We start from the raw sequence: 25,633 nt of genomic DNA on the forward strand, positions 1-25,633 counted from the left end.
GTCTATCAGCCAATGAGCATAAGCAGCTAGTGCCTATCAGCCAATGAACATTAGTAGCTAGTGCCTATCAGTTAACGAGCATTAGTAGCTAGTGCCTATCAGCCAATATGCATTAGTAGCTAGTTCTTATCAGCCAATGAGCATTAGTAGCTATTGCCTATCAGCCAGTGAGCATTAGTAGCTAGTGCCTATCAGCCAGTGAGCGTTAGTAGCTAGTGCCTACCAGCCAGTGAGCGTTAGTAGCTAGTGCCTATCAGCCAGTGAGCATTAGTAGCTAGTGCCTATCGTCCAGTGAGCATTAGTAGCTAGTGCCTATCAGCCAGTGAGCGTTAGTAGCTAGTGCATATCAGCTAATAAGCATTAGTAGCTAGTGCCCATCAGACAATGAGTATTAGTAGCTAGTGCCTATCAGCCAATGAGCTTTAGTAGCTAGTGCCTATCAGCCAATGAGCATTAGTAGCTAGTGCATATCAGCCAATGAGCATTAGTAGCTAGTGCCTATCAGCCAATGAGCATTAGTAGCTAGTGCATATCAGCTAATGAGCATTAGTAGCTAGTGCCTATCAGTTAATGAGCATTAGTAGCTAGTGCCTATCAGTTAATGAGCATTAGTAGCTAGTGCATATCAGTTAATGAGCATTAGTAGCTAGTGCATATCAGCTAATGAGCATTAGTAGCTACTGCCTATAAGCCAATATGCATTAGTAGCTAGTTCCTATCAGCCAATGAGCATTAGTAGCTATTGCCTATCAGCCAGTGAGCATTAGTAGCTAGTGCCTATCAGCCAGTGAGCGTTAGTAGCTAGTGCATATCAGCTAATAAGCATTAGTAGCTAGTGCCTATCAGCCAATGAGCGTTAGTAGCTAGTGCCTATCAGCCAATGAGCTTTAGTAGCTAGTGCCTATCAGCCAATGAGCATTAGTAGCTAGTGCCTATCAGCCAATGAGCATTAGTAGCCAGTGCCTATCAGCCAGTGAGCATTAGTAGCCAGTGCCTATCAGCCAGTGAGCATAAGTAGCTAGTGCCTATCAGTCAATGAGCATTAGTAGCTAGTGTCTATCAGCCAATTAGCATAAGTAGCTAGTGCCTATCAGCCAATGAACATTAGTAGCTAGTGCCTATCAGTTAACGAGCATTAGTAGCTAGTGCCTATCAGCCAATATGCATTAGTAGCTAGTTCCTATCAGCCAATGAGCATTAGTAGCTATTGCCTATCAGCCAGTGAGCATTAGTAGCTAGTGCCTATCAGCCAGTGAGCGTTAGTAGCTAGTGCCTATCAGCCAGTGAGCATTAGTAGCTAGTGCCTATCAGCAAGTGAGTGTTAGTAGCTAGTGCATATCAGCTAATAAGTATTAGTAGCTAGTGCCTATCAGCCAATGAGCGTTAGTAGACTAGTGCCTATCAGCCAATGAGCTTTAGTAGCTAGTGCCTATCAGCCAATGAGCATTAGTAGCTAGTGCATATCAGCCAATGAGCATTAGTAGCTAGTGCCTATCAGCCAATGAGCATTAGTAGCTAGTGCCTATCAGCCAATATGCATTAGTAGCTAGTTCCTATCAGCCAATGAGCATTAGTAGCTATTGCCTATCAGCCAGTGAGCATTAGTAGCTAGTGCCTATCAGCCAGTGAGCGTTAGTAGCTAGTGCCTATCAGCTAATAAGTATTAGTAGCTAGTGCCTATCAGCCAATATGCATTAGTAGCTAGTTCCTATCAGCCAATGAGCATTAGTAGCTAGTGCATATCAGCCAATGAGCATTAGTAGCTAGTGCCTATCAGCCAATGAGCATTAGTAGCTAGTGCATATCAGCTAATGAGCATTAGTAGCTAGTGCCTATCAGCCAATGAGCATTAGTAACTAGTGCCTTTTAGCCAATGAGCATTAGTAGCTAGTGTCTATTAGCCAATGAGCATGAGTAGCTAGTGCCAATCAGATAATGAGCATGAGTAGCTAGTACCTATCAGCCAATGAGCATTAGTAGCTAGTGCTTATCAGCCAATGAGCATTAGTAGCTAGTGCTTATTAGCCAATGAGCTTTAGTAGCTAGTGCCTATCAGCCAATGAGCATTAGTAGCTAGTGCTTATTAGCCAATGAGCAATAGTAGCTAATGCCTATCAGCCAATCAGCATTAGTAGCTAGTGCCTATCATACAATGAGCGTTATTAGCTAGTGCCTATCAGCCAATGAGCATTAGTAGCAAGTGCCTTTTAGCCAATGAGCATTAGTAGCTAGTGTCTATTAGCCAATGAGCATTAGTAGCTAGTGCCAATCAGCCAATGAGCATGAGTACCTAGGTCCTATCAGCCAATGAGCATTAGTAGCTAGTGTTTATCAGCCAATGAGCATTAGTAGCTAGTGCTTATTAGCCAATGAGCTTTAGTAGCTAGTGCCTATCAGCCAATGAGCATTAGTAGCTAGTGCTTATTAGCCAATGAGCAATAGTAGCTAATGCCTATCAGCCAATCAGCATTAGTAGCTAGTGCCTATCATACAATGAGCGTTATTAGCTAGTGCCTATCAGCCAATGAGCATTAGTAGCTAGTGGCTATCAGTCAAAGAACATTAGTAGCTAGTGCCTATCAGCCAATATGCATAAGTAGCTAGTGCCTATCAGTCAATGAACATTAGTAGCTAGTGCCTATCAGCCAATATGCATTAGTAGCTAGTTCTTATCAGCCAATGAGCATTAGTAGCTATTGCCTATCAGCCAGTGAGCGTTAGTAGCTAGTGCCTATCAGCCAGTGAGCATTAGTAGCTAGTGCCTATCGGCCAGTGAGCATTAGTAGCTAGTCCCTATCAACCAATGAGCATTAGTAGCTAGAGCCTATAAGCCAATGAACATTTGTAGCTAGTGCCTATCAGTCAGTGAGCGTTAGTAGCTAGTGCCTATTATCCAGTGAGCATTAGTAGCTTGTGCCTATCAGCCAATAAGCATTAGTAGCTAGTGCTGATCGGCTAGTGAGCATTAGTAGCTAGTGCCTATCAACCAATGAGCATTAGTAGCTAGAGCCTATCAGCCAGTGAGCGTTAGTAGCTAGTGTCTATCGGCCAATGAGCATTAGTAGCTAATGCTTATCAGCCAATGAGCATTAGTAGCTAGTGCCTATCAGCCAGTGAGCGTTAGTAGCTAGTGCCTATCAGCCAGTGAGCATTAGTAGCTAGTACCTATCAGCCAATAAGCATTAGTAGCTAGTGTCTATCGGCCAGTGAGCATTAGTAGCTAGTGCCTATCAGTCAATGAGCATTAGTAGCTAGTGCCTATCAGCCAATAAGCATTAGTAGCTAGTGCCTATTAGCCAATGAGCATAAGTAGCTAGTGCCTATCAGTCAATGAGCATTAGTAGCTAGTGCCTATCAGTCAATGAGCATTAGTAGCTAGTGCCTATCAGCCAAAGAGCGTTAGTAGCTAGTGCCTATAAGTCAATGAGCATTAGTAGCTAGTGCCTATCAGCCAATGAGCATTAGTAGCTAGTGCCTATCAGCCAATGAGCATAAGTAGCTAGTGCCTATCAGTCAATGAGCATTAGTAGCTAGTGCCTATCAGCCAATGAGCGTTAGTAGCTAGTGCCTATCAGCCAATGAGCGTTAGTAGCTAGTGCCTATCAGTCAATGAGCATTAGTAGCTAGTGCCTATAAGCCAATGAGCGTTAGTAGCTAGTGCCTATCAGTCAATGAGCATTAGTAGCTAGTGCCTATCAGCCAGTGAGCATTAGTAGCTAGTACCTATCAGCCAATAAGCATTAGTAGCTAGTGTCTATCGGCCAGTGAGCATTAGTAGCTAGTGCCTATCAGTCAATGAGCATTAGTAGCTAGTGCCTATCAGCCAATAAGCATTAGTAGCTAGTGCCTATTAGCCAATGAGCATAAGTAGCTAGTGCCTATCAGTCAATGAGCATTAGTAGCTAGTGCCTATCAGTCAATGAGCATTAGTAGCTAGTGCCTATCAGCCAAAGAGCGTTAGTAGCTAGTGCCTATAAGTCAATGAGCATTAGTAGCTAGTGCCTATCAGCCAATGAGCATTAGTAGCTAGTGCCTATCAGCCAATGAGCATAAGTAGCTAGTGCCTATCAGTCAATGAGCATTAGTAGCTAGTGCCTATCAGCCAATGAGCGTTAGTAGCTAGTGCCTATCAGTCAATGAGCATTAGTAGCTAGTGCCTATCAGCCAATGAGTGTTAGTAGCTAGTGCCTATCAGTCAATGAGCATTAGTAGCTAGAGCCTATCAGCCAGTGAGCATTAGTAGCTAGTGCCTATCAGCCAATGAGCATTATAGCTAGTGCCTATCAGCCAGTGAGCGTTAGTAGCTAGTGCCTATTATCCAGTGAGCATTAGTAGCTAGTGCCTATCAGCCAATAAGCATTAGTAGCTAGTGTCTATCGGCCAGTGAGCATTAGTAGCTAGTGCCTATCAGTCAATGAGCATTAGTAGCTAGTGCCTATCAGCCAATGAGCATTAGTAGCTAGTGCCTATCAGCCAATGAGCATAAGTAGCTAGTGCTTATCAGTCAATGAGCATTAGTAGCTAGTGCCTATCAGCCAAAGAGCGTTAGTAGCTAGTGCCTATCAGCCAATAAGCGTTAGTAGCTAGTGCCTATAAGTCAATGAGCATTAGTAGCTAGTGCCTATCAGCCAATGAGCATTAGTAGCTAGTGCCTATCAGCCAATGAGCATAAGTAGCTAGTGCCTATCAGTCAATGAGCATTAGTAGCTAGTGCCTATCAGCCAATGAGCGTTAGTAGCTAGTGCCTATCAGTCAATGAGCATTAGTAGCTAGTGCCTATCAGCCAATGAGCGTTAGTAGCTAGTGCCTATCAGCCAATGAGCATTAGTAGCTAGTGCCTATCAGCCAATGAGCGTTAGTAGCTAGTGCCTATCAGTCAATGAGCATTAGTAGCTAGTGCCTATCAGCCAATGAGCGTTAGTAGCTAGTGCCTATCAGTCAATGAGCATTAGTAGCTAGTGCCTATCAGCCAATGAGCATTAGTAGCTAGTGCCTATCAGCCAATGAGCATAAGTAGCTAGTGCCTATCAGCCAAGGAGCATAAGTAGCTAGGGCCTATCAGTCAATGAGCATTAGTAGCTAGTGCCTATCAGCCAATGAACATTAGTAGCTAGTGCCTATCAGCCAGTGAGTGTTAGTAGCTAGTGCCTATCAGCCAGTGAACGTTAGTAGCTAGTGCCTATCAGTCAATGAGCATTAGTAGCTAGTGCCTATCAGCCAATGAGCATTAGTAGCTAGTGCCTATCAGCCAATGAGCATAAGTAGCTAGTGCCTATCAGCCAATGAGCATAAGTAGCTAGGGCCTTTCAGTCAATGAGCATTAGTAGCTAGTGCCTATCAGCCAATGAACATTAGTAGCTAGTGCCTATCAGCCAGTGAGTGTTAGTAGCTAGTGCCTATCAGCCAGTGAGCATTAGTAGCTAGTACCTATCGTCCAGTGAGCGTTAGTAGATAGTGCCTATCAGTCAGTGAGCATTAGTAGCTAGTGCCTATCGCCTAGTGAGCATTAGTAGCTACTGCCTATCAACCAATGAGCGTTAGTAGCTAGAGCCTATCAGCCAATGTGCATTAGTAGCTAGTGCCTATCAGCCAATGAGCATTAGTAGCTAGTGCCTATCAGCCAGTGAGCGTTAGTAGCCAGTGCCTATCAGCCAGTGAGCGTTAGTAGCTAGTGCCTATCAGCCAGTGAGCATTAGTAGCTAGTGCCTATCCTCCAGTGAGCATTAGTAGCTAGTGCCTATCAGCCAGTGAGCATTAGTAGCTAGTGCCTATCAGCTAGTGAGCATTAGTAGCTAGTGCATATCAGCCAGTGAGCATTAGTAGCTAGTGCCTATTTGCCAGTGAGTGTTAGTAGCTAGTGCCTATCAGCTAATGAGCATTAGTAGCTAGTGCCTATTGGCCAGTGAGCATTAGTAGCTAGTGCCTATCAGCCAATGAGCATAAGTAGCTAATGCCTATCAGCCAATGAGCATTAGTAGCTAGTGCCTATCAGCCAGTGAGCGTTAGTAGCTAGTGCCTATCAGCCAATGAGCATTAGTAGCTAGTGCCTATCAGCCAATGAACATTAGTAGCTAGTGCCTATCAGCTAATGAGCATTGGTAGCTAGTGCCTATCAGCTAATGAGCATTGGTAGCTAGTGCCTATCAGTTAATGAGCATTAGTAGCTAGTGCATATCAGCTAATGAGCATTAGTAGCTAGTGCCTATCAGCCAATGAACATTAGTAGCTAGTGCCTATCAGCCAATGAACATTAGTAGCTAGTGCCTATATGCCAGTGAGCATTAGTAGCTAGTGCCTATCAGCCAGTGAGCGTTAGTAGCTAGTGCCTACCAGCCAGTGAGCGTTAGTAGCTAGTGCCTATCAGCCAGTGAGCATTAGTAGCTAGTGCCTATCGTCCAGTGAGCATTAGTAGCTAGTGCCTATCAGCCAGTGAGCGTTAGTAGCTAGTGCATATCAGCTAATAAGCATTAGTAGCTAGTGCCCATCAGACAATGAGTATTAGTAGCTAGTGCCTATCAGCCAATGAGCTTTAGTAGCTAGTGCCTATCAGCCAATGAGCATTAGTAGCTAGTGCATATCAGCCAATGAGCATTAGTAGCTAGTGCCTATCAGCCAATGAGCATTAGTAGCTAGTGCATATCAGCTAATGAGCATTAGTAGCTAGTGCCTATCAGTTAATGAGCATTAGTAGCTAGTGCCTATCAGTTAATGAGCATTAGTAGCTAGTGCATATCAGTTAATGAGCATTAGTAGCTAGTGCATATCAGCTAATGAGCATTAGTAGCTACTGCCTATAAGCCAATATGCATTAGTAGCTAGTTCCTATCAGCCAATGAGCATTAGTAGCTATTGCCTATCAGCCAGTGAGCATTAGTAGCTAGTGCCTATCAGCCAGTGAGCGTTAGTAGCTAGTGCATATCAGCTAATAAGCATTAGTAGCTAGTGCCTATCAGCCAATGAGCGTTAGTAGCTAGTGCCTATCAGCCAATGAGCTTTAGTAGCTAGTGCCTATCAGCCAATGAGCATTAGTAGCTAGTGCCTATCAGCCAATGAGCATTAGTAGCCAGTGCCTATCAGCCAGTGAGCATTAGTAGCCAGTGCCTATCAGCCAGTGAGCATAAGTAGCTAGTGCCTATCAGTCAATGAGCATTAGTAGCTAGTGTCTATCAGCCAATTAGCATAAGTAGCTAGTGCCTATCAGCCAATGAACATTAGTAGCTAGTGCCTATCAGTTAACGAGCATTAGTAGCTAGTGCCTATCAGCCAATATGCATTAGTAGCTAGTTCCTATCAGCCAATGAGCATTAGTAGCTATTGCCTATCAGCCAGTGAGCATTAGTAGCTAGTGCCTATCAGCCAGTGAGCGTTAGTAGCTAGTGCCTATCAGCCAATGAGCATTAGTAGCTAGTGCCTATCAGCAAGTGAGTGTTAGTAGCTAGTGCATATCAGCTAATAAGTATTAGTAGCTAGTGCCTATCAGCCAATGAGCGTTAGTAGACTAGTGCCTATCAGCCAATGAGCTTTAGTAGCTAGTGCCTATCAGCCAATGAGCATTAGTAGCTAGTGCATATCAGCCAATGAGCATTAGTAGCTAGTGCCTATCAGCCAATGAGCATTAGTAGCTAGTGCCTATCAGCCAATATGCATTAGTAGCTAGTTCCTATCAGCCAATGAGCATTAGTAGCTATTGCCTATCAGCCAGTGAGCATTAGTAGCTAGTGCCTATCAGCCAGTGAGCGTTAGTAGCTAGTGCCTATCAGCTAATAAGTATTAGTAGCTAGTGCCTATCAGCCAATATGCATTAGTAGCTAGTTCCTATCAGCCAATGAGCATTAGTAGCTAGTGCATATCAGCCAATGAGCATTAGTAGCTAGTGCCTATCAGCCAATGAGCATTAGTAGCTAGTGCATATCAGCTAATGAGCATTAGTAGCTAGTGCCTATCAGCCAATGAGCATTAGTAACTAGTGCCTTTTAGCCAATGAGCATTAGTAGCTAGTGTCTATTAGCCAATGAGCATGAGTAGCTAGTGCCAATCAGATAATGAGCATGAGTAGCTAGTACCTATCAGCCAATGAGCATTAGTAGCTAGTGCTTATCAGCCAATGAGCATTAGTAGCTAGTGCTTATTAGCCAATGAGCTTTAGTAGCTAGTGCCTATCAGCCAATGAGCATTAGTAGCTAGTGCTTATTAGCCAATGAGCAATAGTAGCTAATGCCTATCAGCCAATCAGCATTAGCAGCTAGTGCCTATCATACAATGAGCGTTATTAGCTAGTGCCTATCAGCCAATGAGCATTAGTAGCAAGTGCCTTTTAGCCAATGAGCATTAGTAGCTAGTGTCTATTAGCCAATGAGCATTAGTAGCTAGTGCCAATCAGCCAATGAGCATGAGTACCTAGGTCCTATCAGCCAATGAGCATTAGTAGCTAGTGTTTATCAGCCAATGAGCATTAGTAGCTAGTGCTTATTAGCCAATGAGCTTTAGTAGCTAGTGCCTATCAGCCAATGAGCATTAGTAGCTAGTGCTTATTAGCCAATGAGCAATAGTAGCTAATGCCTATCAGCCAATCAGCATTAGTAGCTAGTGCCTATCATACAATGAGCGTTATTAGCTAGTGCCTATCAGCCAATGAGCATTAGTAGCTAGTGGCTATCAGTCAAAGAACATTAGTAGCTAGTGCCTATCAGCCAATATGCATAAGTAGCTAGTGCCTATCAGTCAATGAACATTAGTAGCTAGTGCCTATCAGCCAATATGCATTAGTAGCTAGTTCTTATCAGCCAATGAGCATTAGTAGCTATTGCCTATCAGCCAGTGAGCGTTAGTAGCTAGTGCCTATCAGCCAGTGAGCATTAGTAGCTAGTGCCTATCGGCCAGTGAGCATTAGTAGCTAGTCCCTATCAACCAATGAGCATTAGTAGCTAGAGCCTATAAGCCAATGAACATTTGTAGCTAGTGCCTATCAGTCAGTGAGCGTTAGTAGCTAGTGCCTATTATCCAGTGAGCATTAGTAGCTTGTGCCTATCAGCCAATAAGCATTAGTAGCTAGTGCTGATCGGCTAGTGAGCATTAGTAGCTAGTGCCTATCAACCAATGAGCATTAGTAGCTAGAGCCTATCAGCCAGTGAGCGTTAGTAGCTAGTGTCTATCGGCCAATGAGCATTAGTAGCTAATGCTTATCAGCCAATGAGCATTAGTAGCTAGTGCCTATCAGCCAGTGAGCGTTAGTAGCTAGTGCCTATCAGCCAGTGAGCATTAGTAGCTAGTACCTATCAGCCAATAAGCATTAGTAGCTAGTGTCTATCGGCCAGTGAGCATTAGTAGCTAGTGCCTATCAGTCAATGAGCATTAGTAGCTAGTGCCTATCAGCCAATAAGCATTAGTAGCTAGTGCCTATTAGCCAATGAGCATAAGTAGCTAGTGCCTATCAGTCAATGAGCATTAGTAGCTAGTGCCTATCAGTCAATGAGCATTAGTAGCTAGTGCCTATCAGCCAAAGAGCGTTAGTAGCTAGTGCCTATAAGTCAATGAGCATTAGTAGCTAGTGCCTATCAGCCAATGAGCATTAGTAGCTAGTGCCTATCAGCCAATGAGCATAAGTAGCTAGTGCCTATCAGTCAATGAGCATTAGTAGCTAGTGCCTATCAGCCAATGAGCGTTAGTAGCTAGTGCCTATCAGCCAATGAGCGTTAGTAGCTAGTGCCTATCAGTCAATGAGCATTAGTAGCTAGTGCCTATAAGCCAATGAGCGTTAGTAGCTAGTGCCTATCAGTCAATGAGCATTAGTAGCTAGTGCCTATCAGCCAGTGAGCATTAGTAGCTAGTACCTATCAGCCAATAAGCATTAGTAGCTAGTGTCTATCGGCCAGTGAGCATTAGTAGCTAGTGCCTATCAGTCAATGAGCATTAGTAGCTAGTGCCTATCAGCCAATAAGCATTAGTAGCTAGTGCCTATTAGCCAATGAGCATAAGTAGCTAGTGCCTATCAGTCAATGAGCATTAGTAGCTAGTGCCTATCAGTCAATGAGCATTAGTAGCTAGTGCCTATCAGCCAAAGAGCGTTAGTAGCTAGTGCCTATAAGTCAATGAGCATTAGTAGCTAGTGCCTATCAGCCAATGAGCATTAGTAGCTAGTGCCTATCAGCCAATGAGCATAAGTAGCTAGTGCCTATCAGTCAATGAGCATTAGTAGCTAGTGCCTATCAGCCAATGAGCGTTAGTAGCTAGTGCCTATCAGTCAATGAGCATTAGTAGCTAGTGCCTATCAGCCAATGAGTGTTAGTAGCTAGTGCCTATCAGTCAATGAGCATTAGTAGCTAGAGCCTATCAGCCAGTGAGCATTAGTAGCTAGTGCCTATCAGCCAATGAGCATTATAGCTAGTGCCTATCAGCCAGTGAGCGTTAGTAGCTAGTGCCTATTATCCAGTGAGCATTAGTAGCTAGTGCCTATCAGCCAATAAGCATTAGTAGCTAGTGTCTATCGGCCAGTGAGCATTAGTAGCTAGTGCCTATCAGTCAATGAGCATTAGTAGCTAGTGCCTATCAGCCAATGAGCATTAGTAGCTAGTGCCTATCAGCCAATGAGCATAAGTAGCTAGTGCTTATCAGTCAATGAGCATTAGTAGCTAGTGCCTATCAGCCAAAGAGCGTTAGTAGCTAGTGCCTATCAGCCAATAAGCGTTAGTAGCTAGTGCCTATAAGTCAATGAGCATTAGTAGCTAGTGCCTATCAGCCAATGAGCATTAGTAGCTAGTGCCTATCAGCCAATGAGCATAAGTAGCTAGTGCCTATCAGTCAATGAGCATTAGTAGCTAGTGCCTATCAGCCAATGAGCGTTAGTAGCTAGTGCCTATCAGTCAATGAGCATTAGTAGCTAGTGCCTATCAGCCAATGAGCGTTAGTAGCTAGTGCCTATCAGCCAATGAGCATTAGTAGCTAGTGCCTATCAGCCAATGAGCGTTAGTAGCTAGTGCCTATCAGTCAATGAGCATTAGTAGCTAGTGCCTATCAGCCAATGAGCGTTAGTAGCTAGTGCCTATCAGTCAATGAGCATTAGTAGCTAGTGCCTATCAGCCAATGAGCATTAGTAGCTAGTGCCTATCAGCCAATGAGCATAAGTAGCTAGTGCCTATCAGCCAAGGAGCATAAGTAGCTAGGGCCTATCAGTCAATGAGCATTAGTAGCTAGTGCCTATCAGCCAATGAACATTAGTAGCTAGTGCCTATCAGCCAGTGAGTGTTAGTAGCTAGTGCCTATCAGCCAGTGAACGTTAGTAGCTAGTGCCTATCAGTCAATGAGCATTAGTAGCTAGTGCCTATCAGCCAATGAGCATTAGTAGCTAGTGCCTATCAGCCAATGAGCATAAGTAGCTAGTGCCTATCAGCCAATGAGCATAAGTAGCTAGGGCCTATCAGTCAATGAGCATTAGTAGCTAGTGCCTATCAGCCAATGAACATTAGTAGCTAGTGCCTATCAGCCAGTGAGTGTTAGTAGCTAGTGCCTATCAGCCAGTGAGCATTAGTAGCTAGTACCTATCGTCCAGTGAGCGTTAGTAGATAGTGCCTATCAGTCAGTGAGCATTAGTAGCTAGTGCCTATCGCCTAGTGAGCATTAGTAGCTACTGCCTATCAACCAATGAGCGTTAGTAGCTAGAGCCTATCAGCCAATGTGCATTAGTAGCTAGTGCCTATCAGCCAATGAGCATTAGTAGCTAGTGCCTATCAGCCAGTGAGCGTTAGTAGCCAGTGCCTATCAGCCAGTGAGCGTTAGTAGCTAGTGCCTATCAGCCAGTGAGCATTAGTAGCTAGTGCCTATCCTCCAGTGAGCATTAGTAGCTAGTGCCTATCAGCCAGTGAGCATTAGTAGCTAGTGCCTATCAGCTAGTGAGCATTAGTAGCTAGTGCATATCAGCCAGTGAGCATTAGTAGCTAGTGCCTATTTGCCAGTGAGTGTTAGTAGCTAGTGCCTATCAGCTAATGAGCATTAGTAGCTAGTGCCTATTGGCCAGTGAGCATTAGTAGCTAGTGCCTATAAACCAATGAGCATTAGTAGCTAGATCCTATAAGCCAGTGAGCCTTAGTAGCTAGTGCCTATCAGCCAATGAGCATAAGTAGCTAATGCCTATCAGCCAATGAGCATTAGTAGCTAGTGCCTATCAGCCAGTGAGCGTTAGTAGCTAGTGCCTATCAGCCAATGAGCATTAGTAGCTAGTGCCTATCAGCCAATGAACATTAGTAGCTAGTGCCTATCAGCTAATGAGCATTGGTAGCTAGTGCCTATCAGCTAATGAGCATTGGTAGCTAGTGCCTATCAGTTAATGAGCATTAGTAGCTAGTGCATATCAGCTAATGAGCATTAGTAGCTAGTGCCTATCAGCCAATGAACATTAGTAGCTAGTGCCTATCAGCCAATGAACATTAGTAGCTAGTGCCTATATGCCAATGAGCATTAGTAGCTAGTGCTTATCAGCCAATGAGCATTAGTAGCTAGTGACTATCAGCCAATGATCATTAGTAGCTAGTGACTATCAGCCAATAAGCATTAGTAGCTAGTGCCTATCAGCCAATTAGCATTAGTAGCTAGTGACTATCAGCCAATTAGCATTAGTAGCTAGTGACTATCAGCCAATGAGCATTAGTAGCTAGTGACTATCAGCCAATAAGCATTAGTAGCTAGTGCCTATCAGCCAATTAGCATTAGTAGCTAGTGCCTATCAGCCAATGAGCATTAGTAGCTAGTGCCTATCAGCCAATGAGCATTAGTAGGAAGTATGTAACAGTCAATGAGCTTTAATAGGAAGTATGTATCCACCAATGAGCATTAGTAGGAAGTATGTATCAGCCAAGGAGCTTCAATAGGAATTATGTATCAGCCAATGAGCTTCAATAGGAAGTATGTATCAGCCAATGAGCTTCTATAGGAAGTATGTATCCCTCAATGAGCATTAGTAGGAAGTAGGAAGTATGTATCAGCCAATGAGCTTCAATAGGAAGTATGTATCCGTCAATGAGCATTAGTAGGAAGTAGGAAGTATGTATCAGCCAATGAGCTTCAATAGGAAGTACCTATCAGCCAATGAGATTTAATAGCTAGTGCCTATCAGCCAAAGAGCATTAGTAGGAAGTTTGTATCAGCCAATGAGCTTCAATAAGAATTTTGTATCAGCGAATGAACATTGGAAGGAAATATAACTCTATTGACTTATTTATATATAATTTATTTAAAAGCTTTCAAGTACTATTTTTTCATATAAATAACATTTGAGCACAGCGTCCCTATAATTTAAAGTGATGGTAAATTCAACAACGTTGTTTATATCGGCAATCGATCTAACTACAAAAATTACTATGAGTTTCATTCATTTTTCAATTGTGGCATTTTGGCGTGTTTGCTTTCGGGGGGGGGTAAAAAAAATATTTTTTACTAATGTGTTAGCAACGTCATGATTGTTCTCATCATTCAAGTAACACATGCACATACGAGCTCCCATTGCTATTGTATTGTTTACAATTGAGCCGACTGATGATCATTGAGCATGCGTGAGTTAGTTCAATCAGCAGAGCGTCATGCATACGCAAAGAGCAGGTAGGACCGCTCTCTACCGCACTGTGAAAAAATCAAGGAAGGATACGGGGGCAGAGATTTCGAATTCCAGAATGAAAAAGTAAGAATAAAATTATATAAATATATTGGTGTATTTAAAACAGTAAACTTAGCGACTATGGTACTGATCATCTATATTAACATAATCCTTGCGATTAAACCATAAAAATTTCCATCACTTTAACCATTCTAGGGCACAAAGACTGTGTTATATGTTGTGGATGTGCGTATCTGTCACAGCGCTAACAGTACTATCTAACTAAAGAAATACGCAGTCAGATACCGTCACACTGTGTTTGCTGGAGAGATCTCAGGTGATCCGCTCGCCAGATCAAATCTGCAGAGACAAAAGTAAAGACGTATGTTCAGGACATGATCTTTATCTGAAACATAGAGCGAAAAATCCAGAAATGTAAAGACTTACTGCGTCTAAGAAATTCAGATTCACTGGACACTGATGACTCTACAGATATAAAGGATAAAAATGTCATTATCACAACATGGTATTCCTGTCAGTACACATGGGCGTCTGGAGGAGGGGGCAAGGGGGGCAAGGGGGGCAAGGGGGGCTTCCCCCCCCCCCCCGAAATTTTAATTTGTTTTAAAATAAACCTTACTATTATAGCTGTGCACTTGCAAGAGAGTGCCAGAGTTTCTATGTATTGTGCTAATATTTTTGTTTTGTAATTTTTTCTATACGCTTTGCAGTTCGCAGCGGTTGCTGGGAGCTGTGCAGCAGTCTGAGAGTCCTGATGAATAGTTACCCAGGGCTGTGAGTTTTTCAGTGACACCCAGCCCGGTATGAATGTGCAGTCCATTACAGTATTTATCCTGTGTCTAGGTAAATTACAAAAGACCTGTGTCACCCTTGTTTGTAGCTCAGTCTGTTTGTCTGAAGGTGGCATTGTGTGGCTGTAGGTTAGGGACCCAGGGAGGGAGAGACTGTGATGTGGTCCGGGGCTAATGTGTGCTTGCAGGAGAGTGACAGACTTTCTATGTGATGTGTGTGTGCTGTAAATAAAATATTTACTCATCATATTACAGCCCCAAAAATGATTTGAGCTTGAGATTTAGAAATCATATTTGTTAAGCTCTGCATATACCTAAGCATAAGCACTCACTTTTGTCTATTGACACTAATGAGTTACAGCTTCACATGTTGCCACTGATATTATTATGCTTATGGTATATTATTTATTTTCTGTGGACGCCCATGTCAGTACATAACATTATTTTTAATGTTTTAATTTATATAAAAATATATTTTAGTTATTTGTTGTTATGAGACAATGCCCACCAATAAAGTTGTAGCAGTTCCTTGTATCAGTCAGTGTCGCAATTTAACACTAAGAGGCCTAATTATCTTATGTCTGTCGGACCTGATCCGACAGTGTGGATCAGGTCCGACAGACATCGCTGAATGCGGAGAGCAATACGCTCTCCGTATTCAGCATTGTGCAACGCCGCCCCCTGCAGACTCGCGGCCAATCGGCCACCAGCAGGGAGGTGTCAATCAACCTGATCGTACTCAATCGGGTTGAATTCAGGCGATTCCTGTCCGCCTCATCAGAGCAGGCAGACAGGGTTATGGAGCAGCGGTCTTTAGACCATACGGAGCTTGATAAATGGGTCTCTAAGAATTATGCACAAACTTTCACTTGCTGTTGATATCAGCACCCACACGAACACACAGATACACACACATATAAACACATGTGCACACACAGATAAACTCACACATATAAACACATGTGCACGCACAGATAAACTCACACATATAAACACATGTGCACACACAGATAAACTCACACATATAAACATATGTGCACACACAGATAAACTCACACAAACACACAGATACACATATAAACACATGTGCACACACAGATAAACTCACACAAACTCACCGATACACATATAAACACATGTGCACACACAGATAAACTCACACAAACACACAGATACACATATAAACACATATGCACACACAGATAGACTCACACAAACTCACCGATACACATATAAACACATGTGCACACACAGATAGACTCACACAAACTCACCGATACACATATAAACACATGTGCACACACAGATAGACTCACACAAACTCACCGATACACATATAAACACATGTGCACACACAGATAAACTCACACAAACACACAGATACACATATAAACACATATGCACACACAGATAGACTCACACAAACTCACAGATACACATATAAACACATGTGCACACACAGATAAACTCACACAAACACACAGATACACACACATATAAACACATGTGCACACACAGATAGACTCACACAAACTCACCGATACACATATAAACACATGTGCACACACAGATAAACTCACACAAACACACAGATACACATATAAACACATGTGCACACACAGATAAACTCACACAAACACACAGATACACATATAAACACATGTGCACACACAGATAGACTCACACAAACTCACCGATACACATATAAACACATGTGCACACACAGATAAACTCACACAAACACACAGATACACATATAAACACATGTGCACACACAGATAAACTCACACAAACACACAGATACACATATAAACACATGTGCACACACAGATAAACTCACACAAACACACAGATACACATATAAACACATGTGCACACACAGATAAACTCACACAAACACACAGATACACACACATATAAACACATGTGCACACACAGATAAGCTCACACAAACACACAGATACACACACATATAAACACATGTGCACACACAGATAAGCTCACACAAACACACAGATACACACACATATAAACACATGTGCACACACAGATAAACTCACACAAACACACAGATACACACACATATAAACACATGTGCACACACAGATAGACTCACACAAACTCACCGATACACATATAAACACATGTGCACACACAGATAAACTCACACAAACACACAGATACACACACATATAAACACATGTGCACACACAGATAGACTCACACAAACTCACCGATACACATATAAACACATGTGCACACACAGATAAACTCACACAAACACACAGATACACACACATATAAACACATGTGCACACACAGATAAACTCACACAAACTCACCGATACACATATAAACACATGTGCACACACAGATAAACTCACACAAACACACAGATACACACACATATAAACACATGTGCACACACAGATAAAGTGGCTCCTGGAGGCGGGGCGAAGCATAGATAGAGGGAGCTTTGACCTGGGGAGGAAGAGGCCCTGTATGGGGTAGGAGGTGCTATAGGAGGAGCTGTAGGCAAAGTGCTAAAGATGTGGGCTGAGCGGGAAAACCAGCAGATTGATATTTGTAGGAGTTGAGAAAACATCTTCTTCATGACAGCAAGAAGCTTTGTCTTGTCTGTCCTGCCCCTGCAGCTGGAGCCCTTAAGGTAATTGCTTATCCTTCATGGGTAGAGGGTTTAAGCACATTAGGGGTTAATCCCACTCCTTGAGCTCGGGGACAGTATCTGATTTGGAAGAGTTTAGATTAGTGTGACTGTCTGTTATTCCCCTCACAGGCACAGCTGTTAATGTATTTGCTGCCTTTATTGCCTGACTGATAAGGGGACATTTGACAGTTTGCTTCCATTCAACTGCTGACTTGGTATGCGAGGTATTTATTGTCTCTAATGAGGAGGGGGTTTTCCCTGCACTGGGTCCGTGCTTGAATCTGGCAATCTGCAGTGTCAGCCTTTGCAGCACTAGAGAGTCTGTCTTGTCTCTCACAGGATTAGTTTGGAGCAGCAGACTGAGAGCGGTAAGAGAATGTTAGTGGCGTGCATGGGGTTGTTAGTGCTGGGACATAGAACACCGGTATTTGCAGTCTGAGGATTTTTTGGGTGTTTGAATATGTGATAGAGGTACACCGGTATTTGCAGTCTGAGGATTTTTTGGGTGTTTGAATATGTGATAGAGGTACACCAGTATTTGCAGTAGTGACTCTGGGGGCATTAGGGCTGCACAGACCATATGCCTTTATGGAGATACAGAGCAGTTTAACTGAGGGGCCAGTGACAGAAATGGCTCCTAATTGATTTCATGCAGCTCTGCTTGTTGTTACAGTTGGAGTATGCTTGAACTCCCCTCTTTTCCCTTAGATTGCCTGGTACTCACTAGCTTACAGTTTGGTTACTGACACGTGGGATACATGCCCCCTTTTATTCTCAGGGTGCCATAAAAAACACTCGCTGCCATTGCAGTGCTTTTATTAGTTTGGCTGCTATACTTGTGCATGTGGGTGCGTGTCGTAGGGGATTTTATTTACATTGGGCATGGTGCTGCATGCTGTCTTAAATGTTATGGGACATATTTCAGGTTTATTGTGCTTGACTGTATGGGGAGCACTTGCTATGTGAGATCCAGGGGCGGGGGTTAACCTTCCCGCCGCTGGTCCTTTTTGGCGCGATATCGCTCTGTGCTGGATCAGTGGGGGGTATATATTGTTGCATTTAGTTAGTAAAATAAAAACAGTGGCTGATTAAGGGGAGGTGGATGATATTCCTTATGGGATATGCTACCCTATGCTACCAGGAGGTTTTCTCTTTCAGATGGGAAGTTTTTTCGTTTTTGTTGTTTTATCTCCATGTTGGTTTGGGCCAATAAGGGGATATACATATTATATACAGTGTCAGTATAACTTTATTACTTGTTGTCATGGTGTGCTGGTTTCACTCTCTGCTCTGCATTCAGGGCTTAGAACAGTTTTGCTTATTTTCTCAGATTTCATTTGTTTTGTCTGCCATCTAGTGGTGGTTAGCTGTATGTTGCTTATAATCTCATTAAGGGTCAGTTTTGCCAAAATAATTGCATTTTCTTGATTTGGATGTGGCTTGAAATTCTAAACAACTTTCTAGTGGAAGTTTATCATTGGATTTGCCTTTTTCCCTTGTTGGTAATGTTGAAAAGCTAAACCTAAGTAGGCTCAAACTAATTTTATAAACTATTGGAACCACCTCTTGGCTCAGAGCAATTTGAAAGTTTGACACAGTTAGACAGACCTACATACTGGGTTTCATTTAGATAACATTGCGCTTACTCCCGTGGAGGTATTTAGGAGTTGGCAATGAGTGGCCAACCTGCATGTCTGGCAAAGCACTGAGATAAGGGAGCTGCCTGCAGAGGTTTAGATATAAGATAATCACAAAGGTAACACATTTTATTCCAGTTGGCTTTTTGCAAAACTTGGGAATAAGTAAGGGATTATCTAGTTTGTTTTAAAAAAAAAAAAAATGGAAATTATGATGTAGTCTGTGCCTTTAAAATAATTTTATTTTTTCTTTCCTTTGGTGGATATAATCATGTGTATGTGTTGTCATATAAATGTATTTCTATAATTTATAGGATTTAATATATACATTAGACAAATGGTCCGTGCAATCATTTATCATTTGAGAATTATTCTCTAAGGTTTTTTTTTTTTTTTTTTTTCCAATTTATTCCTCTGAAGGATGTGTGTCATGATATGGTGGGTATTCTTTCATTGTACGGGAGTTCATATGTTACAATCTCTTTCATTACAAAAGGGGTCACAGCACTGTCGGTGGCACCATTACTTATGTTAGGTAGTATAATGTGACACTAATAGGGTACAGTTTTAGCATAAGCCAAGAGGGTTGTACATCATCTTCCTAAGGGTAGACTGCAGCAGTAAAACTTTGTGCAGACCCTCTAAAAGTTTTGATCTCTAAAAAATTACCTTGGGTTCAGACTAATTTTATAGCATTGCAAGCTCTGTTGGTGCTTTGCATATGCCTGATGATGTGGATACTATGATATATATATGTGTATGGCGATTGGATATCGCCCTCTTTCGGAGGATACTCGGATCTTGCATTGCAACTATGAATTTACTGTTTTGAGATCACTAATATGATTGTGGTATTTCCTCTGGTGAGGGGATTTCCGTGTCGGCGTCGGGTCCTATTGGTAGTATTTAACATACTTTTATCTTGAAGGGACATTTTTACTCAGGGTGTTTTCCACCTGTGGTTTTCCCAGGGGTCCACTCTGCCTGGTGGGATGTATTGAATTGTCACAAGTATTTCAATTACCCTTATATAGGTTGATGTAAAAGGGTAATTCCACTATAGTATACCCAACCATCCTTAGATTTGGCATCAAGGCCAAACTGTGTTGACATAGCTTGTAGTGGACATTGCACTCCCAGTGGGGTAAGGAGGAGATGGGGTAATAAAGTGTTAATTTCACATTGTTCTATACAAGTATTGGGATCAGTTTGTGGCCACTAGGTACACAATGTGATACAGTAAGGAGATCGGATTATACCTACAGATATAAGATACAGACACATGTATATGTACACAATGTGATACAGTAATGAGATCTGATTATACCTACAGATATAAGATACAGACACACGTATATGTACACAGTGTGATACAGTAATGATATCTGATTATACCTACAGATATAAGATACAGACACATGTATATGTACACAATGTGATACAGTAATGAGATCTGATTATACCTACAGTTATAAGATATAGACACATGTATATATACACAATGTGATACAGTAATGAGATCTGATTATACCTACAGATATAAGATAAAGACACATGTATATGTACACAGTGTGATACAGTAATGAGATCTGATTATACCTACAGATATAAGATAAAGACATGTATATGTACACAATGTGATACAGTAATGAGATCTGATTATACCTACAGATATAAGATACAGACACATGTATATGTACACAATGTGATACAGTAATGAGATCTGATTATACCTACAGCTATAAGATACAGACACATGTATATGTACACAGTGTGATACAGTAATGAGATCTGATTATACCTACAGATATAAGAAAAAGACACATGTATATGTACACAGTGTGATAACGTAATGAGGTCTGATTATACCTACAGACATAAGATACAGACACATGTATATGTACACAATGTGATACAGTAATGAGATCTGATTATACCTGCAGATAAGATAAAGACACCGGTATATGTCCACTTTAATACATGGAATCAGCTGGTTCATGTACGTGAATGAGCCATAAAGGAGCAAAGGTGATACTTGTTATCCTGTATGGGTTTCTATTTGCCTGGCCTGCCAATACCCTTGCCTGTCATGCATCAGGGATGATGTTATAGAATGGCTGAAGATTGTGGGGATCCCTAGCATTGATAAGTTGGAAGGCCTGCCATCAGTGATTATGTTCTTAGTTTTACTATTATGTTTGTTATAATGGAGTGCAGAGCACTGGGGGTCAAAGGTGGGATTACAGACGGAGATGTGGTCCTTTTAGTGCACGCCTAAATGTCCAGCAAAATGGAAAGGGTAGAATGGGTGATGATTTAGTTTTCTTGAGTTATTCCAGTGCTGGTGGCCATGTTTGAGTACGGGTCAGTGTTGTCCACACTGACAACTGGGGGGTGGTGTCAGCAGGGACATAGTATCTGCTCCCCCCCCCACCCCTAATCACACGGTCATTGAATTGTTGAGGGCAGTTGGATTGCTATGGCTGTGTTTCCATGGGTTGATGGGAGCGATGCACATCCCTGGTTTTATAACTCACTGGCCATTGCATTTTCGAATTTCTGGTGGCATCGCTCCTTGGAGTTCTCGCCATGGGCGAACGGAGTAGGGAGAGTATTCCCGGTGTGGCTTCAGTAGCACGAAAACGGGGTTCACCTATGATAAAATTTTGAGCGGAATGGAATGGATTGATTTAAGTTAGGGGCATTGGAGATGGTGTCAATTCAGGTGTTGGGGTTTTTGCTACAAGGGTTGTGGAGGATGGGACTCCTTCTGATTTGTCACCTGGGATATATGGCTGGGTTATGTGGCACGTGGCTACCACGGTTTAAAAGTGTTCATTTTCCTTGAGAATTTGGGCAGCCACTGAAGCTGCTGTAGGGAGTTTGGTGGCAAAAGGTGTGGGTAAGTGGAGGTTATTCTAGGCTCTTTTGTTGGAGGGTGTCTAGTATTTTGGGTGTTTCATTTGTTTATGGTTGTTCCGTTCAGATTGTCGTAGGTCTGGTAAACATGTGGGTAGTGGGCCGATTTATTATTATTTGTCCCTGGTGTGTGGCTCTGGTTGAGAAGGAGGGCCTCCAGCCTGGGTTTTTTGATAAGCAGCAATACTATTGGAGGGTTTGGAGTACGGGGCCCCCATATTGGCTTGCATGTTGCCGCCGGTGGTGGTTTACGCTGAATTGTTGCAGTATAGGGGGGTACTAGTGGTCCAGGCCAGGGTAATGATTTTGGTTGACTCGGGGAAGCCTGGTGAGTAAGATTAAGGTGGTGTGGGGAAGTTTTTGGGAGCTTTTCCAGGGTTTTAACCGTTGTATGGTCTACCATGGTTACGAGATTGGTTGGGGGATGGAATGGCTCCATTATGGCCTTACCAGGAGGCAGGAGCTGAACAAGCTGGTTGCAGCCTTATGCGTGGAGTGCAATGTGTGGTGGGTTAGCCTCCCCATGGGGTGGGCGAGCAGGTTAAGTAGCTTCTTGGACACGGGGTTCCTTGGAGCTTGGGGTTTGTAAAGAAATAACGGGCTTATTTAAGTCCAGGTGAATTTATATACGGCCCGGTCAACAAGTAAATGGAGGTTAGTGAATTAAGTTTGGGAGCTAGCATCTTCATAGTTGGCTGAGTTTACATGGTTAAGGAGTTATGTATTTGGTGTCTTTTAAACTTGTTATTTACTAAACGGGCTGTGGCCAGTATTTTTTCAAACATAAGGTGTCTGTGTATTCTTTAAGTGTTGAATGCTTAAAAATTTGTCAAGGGGATGTTAATCGACGGCTCATGGGGTCTAGTAAATAGGATCATGGGGGCATTTGTGCAGAGACTTGGTGTGGTGGTGGACTACTCAGACTTAGCTGAGGTTGGATTGGGTGAGTTCTATCTGCCCGATGGGGTGCATTTGAATGACTTTGGTCTGCAGCTGTTTATCTTTAATTTTAAGGAGGCACTGTGTGCGGTTGGAGGGTTGGCGGGACTGGGCTGAGGCGTCAGGCCAGTCGGTGGCGGGGGTGCTAGCCCTTAAATTACAGAACAATTATGGCCAATGGTTAAGTGTGGTGGTATTTTGCATTCCCATGGGGGAATTCAAGATGGGGGTTTCTAAGGGCACGGGGTTCCTTAGAAACTTATATGGATGATCGCTGACGGGCCCAACCACTTGCACGGTTGGGTCCAGTAAAAGGAATTACGGCCATAGTTAAAAGATATGGAAATCAAGAAGGACTAGCACCGCTGTTGGTTGATGTGTAAAATGTTTACAGTTATTTGCACTTTTATTTATCGAGTTATTAAAGTTTTTACAAAGTTTTATTGAATAAAGGGCTGCGGCCAATTTGTACCAAAGCTAAGTCTGTTGTCTGTTATTTATGAGGGTGGTTGTTGGAAGGATGTATGGGGGTGTTTCGTGGGGTTTAAGGGGCCGGAGCTTGACGACATAAAAGGTCAAGTGGCTCCTGGAGGCGGGGCGAAGCATAGATAGAGGGAGCTTTGACCTGGGGAGGAAGAGGCCCTGTATGGGGTAGGAGGTGCTATAGGAGGAGCTGTAGGCAAAGTGCTAAAGATGTGGGCTGAGCGGGAAAACCAGCAGATTGATATTTGTAGGAGTTGAGAAAACATCTCCCTCCCACCCGTCCCTGATATTTGTGTGAGAGGCGTGTTTTTTTTTTTATTTGTCATTTTAGGTTTTTGTCGCAGTTGGAAGGCGGGGGTGCTAGCCCTTAAATTACAGAACAATTATGGCCAATGGTTAAGTGTGGTGGTATTTTGCATTCCCATGGGGGAATTCAAGATGGGGGTTTCTAAGGGCACGGGGTTCCTTAGAAACTTATATGGATGATCGCTGACGGGCCCAACCACTTGCACGGTTGGGTCCAGTAAAAGGAATTACGGCCATAGTTAAAAGATATGGAAATCAAGAAGGACTAGCACCGCTGTTGGTTGATGTGTAAAATGTTTACAGTTATTTGCACTTTTATTTATCGAGTTATTAAAGTTTTTACAAAGTTTTATTGAATAAAGGGCTGCGGCCAATTTGTACCAAAGCTAAGTCTGTTGTCTGTTATTTATGAGGGTGGTTGTTGGAAGGATGTATGGGGGTGTTTCGTGGGGTTTAAGGGGCCGGAGCTTGACGACATAAAAGGTCAACACACACAAACACACAGATACACACACATATAAACACATGTGCACACACAGATAGACTCACACAAACTCACCGATACACATATAAACACATGTGCACACACAGATAAACTCACACATATAAACACATGTGCACACACAGATAGACTCACACAAACTCACCGATACACATATAAACACATGTGCACACACAGATAAACTCACACATATAAACACATGTGCACACACAGATAAACTCACACAAACACACAGATACACACACATATAAACACATGTGCACACACAGATAGACTCACACAAACTCACCGATACACATATAAACACATGTGCACACACAGATAAACTCACACATATAAACACATGTGCACACACAGATAAACTCACACAAACACACAGATACACACACATATAAACACATGTGCACACACAGATAGACTCACACAAACACACAGATACACATATAAACACATGTGCACACACAGATAAACTCACACATATAAACACATGTGCACACACAGATAAACTCACACATATAAACACATGTGCACACACAGATAAACTCACACATATAAACACATGTGCACACACAGATAAACTCACACATATAAACACATGTGCACACACAGATAAACTCACACATATAAACACATGTGCACACACAGATAAACTCACACATATAAACACATGTGCACACACAGATAGACTCACACAAACTCACCGATACACATATAAACACATGTGCACACACAGATAAACTCACACAAACACACAGATACACATATAAACACATGTGCACACACAGATAAACTCACACATATAAACACATGTGCACACACAGATAGACTCACACAAACTCACCGATACACATATAAACACATGTGCACACACAGATAAACTCACACAAACTCACCGATACACATATAAACACATGTGCACACACAGATAAACTCACACAAACACAAAGATACACATATAAACACATGTGCACACACAGATAAACTCACACAAACTCACCGATACACATATAAACACATGTGCACACAAAGATAAACTCACACAAACTCAACGATACACATATAAACACATGTGCACACACAGATAAACTCACACAAACACACAGATACACATACATATAAACACATGTGCACACACAGATAACCACACACAAACTCACAGATACACACACATATAAACACATGTGCACACACAGATAACCACACACAAACTCACAGATACACACACATATAAACACATGTGCACACACAGATAAACTCACACAAACACACAGATACACACACATATAAACACATGTGCACACACAGATAGACTCACACAAACTCACCGATACACATATAAACACATGTGCACACACAGATAAACTCACACAAACTCACCGATACACATATAAACACATGTGCACACACAGATAAACTCACACAAACACACAGATACACACACATATAAACACATGTGCACACACAGATAAACTCACACAAACACATAGATACACACACATATAAACACATGTGCACACACAGATAACCACACACAAACACACAGATACACACACATATAAACACATGTGCACACACAGATGAACTCACACAAACACACAGATACACACACATATAAACACATGTGCACACACAGATAAACTCACACAAACACACAGATACACACACATATAAACACATGTGCACACACAGATAAACTCACACAAACACACAGATACACACACATATAAACTCACACAAACACACAGATACACACACATATAAACACACGTGCACACACAGATAAAC

At 42.4% G+C, this 25,633-nt stretch overlaps 1 protein-coding gene across 1 annotated transcript in view; it reads right to left on the reverse strand.

Annotated features, from left to right (window-relative positions):
* The window catches only part of LOC128639754 (uncharacterized), a 293,450-nt gene that overhangs the window by 213,967 nt on the left and 53,850 nt on the right, over positions 1-25,633 (reverse strand). The window contains exons 6-7 of the mRNA XM_053691880.1: positions 14,030-14,068; positions 13,889-13,942 (exon numbers count right to left, since the gene is read on the reverse strand). Coding sequence (XP_053547855.1) covers positions 13,889-13,942; positions 14,030-14,068 — 93 coding nt within the window. The remainder of the gene's footprint in view (positions 1-13,888; positions 13,943-14,029; positions 14,069-25,633) is intronic.

Source organism: Bombina bombina, chromosome 9, assembly GCF_027579735.1.
Source record: "Bombina bombina isolate aBomBom1 chromosome 9, aBomBom1.pri, whole genome shotgun sequence".
NCBI lineage: Eukaryota > Metazoa > Chordata > Amphibia > Anura > Bombinatoridae > Bombina > Bombina bombina.